The following is a 1992-nucleotide window of genomic DNA, read 5'->3' on the forward strand; positions in this document are numbered from 1 at the left end:
GGTGTTGGGATGACAGCACAGTGATGGAGCTGATCATGAACTTGTTGGAGCAAGGGATGGATGGCAACAAGTGATAGGGAACGGAAATGTGGCGGGAAGGGGCTGACGGGCGAGGGTGAACGGGAGGGATATAGGGTGATAGGGAGCTGGGCGGTGCACGATCTCGCTGCTCACAGCAGTGCTGGGTGACAATGATGGTGCATCGATGGATGACCTCGAAAGAAGAAGCTACGGATGGCTTAGCCCTGTCAAAGGAAAGCTCCCCATGATAGTTCCATGGCGCCCTTGTTCGGGCCGCAGTTCCTTTTGTAAGCAAACGTGACTTAAAGCACCTTAGATACTCTAAGAAGAACTTCAAGAACCATAACGCTGTATCAATAGCTCTTGGCACTTCCGCCATGGGCAGATTACGTCAATCGCCCGCTATGCCACATAAGCAAAAATGAAGCAACGGCCTTCATGATAACTTGACCTGTTGTTTGCAAGGGCTTGCACTTAGGGATCTTGCTTCCGGGGAGGACGTAACCAGGTGCAGAGGAACGGAGGTGAACGTGATAATGCAGTGACATACAGCTATAATATAAAAGTTAAATAGGCTAACTGTCGACAAAGTGAGTTCGCCGAACTGCACCTTACCAACACACTTGGATTTGCAGCTGTTGCGCCGTACAATTTAGCTGGCCTCTGACAAAAGGCACCTCCCATAGCACTTCCAGCTCCATTAGCAAATGTGCACAACGTCCGATATTTGATCACAGGCTTTCACCCAACGTTTGAGCCCTTCTTTTCGGCCTGTTCCAGCTCTGGTGCGTCCGTAAAAGCTGCTAGTTTCCTACATATGACCAGCAAATGAGGAAGTCTGAACAGCTGCGCGGCGCCCTGAGAAGCTGCTGTGGACCCTGCAAACGTTTGCAAGGTACTGTTCGTTGCAAAACCTTCATGCTGTAGCCGCCGCACTTCAGTTCCATTGCTCTAATTTATTACACGGTTAGATCAAGCATTTATTTATTGAACCCCTGCTGACGTTGCTTCAGGCACAGCGTCGCCGCTTCATGGACATGGACTTGCCTGACTCATCTGTGAGGGCAAGGTGCGACTTGCGGCAACTCATTTTTTTGAGGTGAGATGCTTGCTTCTCGAGCTTGTGTATGGATCTTTGAAGCACAAGGGGCTTTGTCGACGGGCTTTCGACGGGCATGTGTTTGTGCAGCGCTCTGCTGCAAGAATATGGGCGTATGCAGCGTTTGAGCGTTATCCCGACAGTTGTGCTTTAGCTGTGTAAGGAGCCTACGAAGGCTGAAAGCTAGGCGGTCTGGCAGGAAAGTACACGTCGTTAGGCGAGACATGACCACTTCGTCCGATGTCCGTGACCTTCCTCGCGACAGAGACGACTGCTCATTGGAGTTGCCCAAGACCTTCCAGATCGACCGCATTCCACCTGGCAACGAGAATCACTGCGTACACCAAATTTCAACTCTCCAAGACCCCAGTGCGATGTTGCGTCGGCGTGAAGCAAGGGCCCCCATTGTCAACGCTTCTAATCAACGCAGTCAAGCTCACATCGTCTTCCGCTGCTGGTGAGTGACGCCGGATGCACGGTCGCCCGTACATGTCGTACGTTAGTTAGAACGCGCCTAGATTTCCGGCCGTGAGGCCGTTACACGTCGTATCAAGGTCGGCCATCGTTCTTGGATTCTATGGGTGAAGGCGCGTTGCAAATGGATAGACGAGTTGGTGACGGAGGGGGATTTCGGTATGAAATTGTTGTACCTTGGTAAGGTGCGGCGTGTAGGGAGTACGGCATGAAGGTCTTTCCCCGTATGTTCACTGCGTGGGTGCCACTTTGTGTCCGTTCGTGATGTAGTGATGTCGTACATACGTTCGGAGCAAAGTTTCTTGCTGTGGGTGTTTCGTGGCGCGGTGTTTTTCTCCTGTCNGTGCCGGCAAGCAGCAACAGCGACAACGACAGCAAAAGCACAAAGGCAGCAAACG

General features: G+C 51.8%; 1 protein-coding gene across 1 annotated transcript in view; it reads left to right on the forward strand.

The window, feature by feature from the left end:
• Window positions 1-1052: 1052 nt before the first annotated feature.
• Window positions 1053-1992, forward strand: part of VOLCADRAFT_98890 (uncharacterized protein) — a gene marked incomplete at both ends in the record, with an annotated part of 7490 nt that continues 6550 nt past the window's right edge. Inside the window, 2 exons of the mRNA XM_002957704.1 lie at window positions 1053-1090; window positions 1386-1577. Coding sequence (XP_002957750.1) covers window positions 1053-1090; window positions 1386-1577 — 230 coding nt within the window. The remainder of the gene's footprint in view (window positions 1091-1385; window positions 1578-1992) is intronic.

The sequence above is a fragment of the Volvox carteri genome (genome assembly GCF_000143455.1).
Source record: "Volvox carteri f. nagariensis unplaced genomic scaffold VOLCAscaffold_78, whole genome shotgun sequence".
Classification (NCBI taxonomy): Eukaryota; Viridiplantae; Chlorophyta; class Chlorophyceae; order Chlamydomonadales; family Volvocaceae; genus Volvox; species Volvox carteri.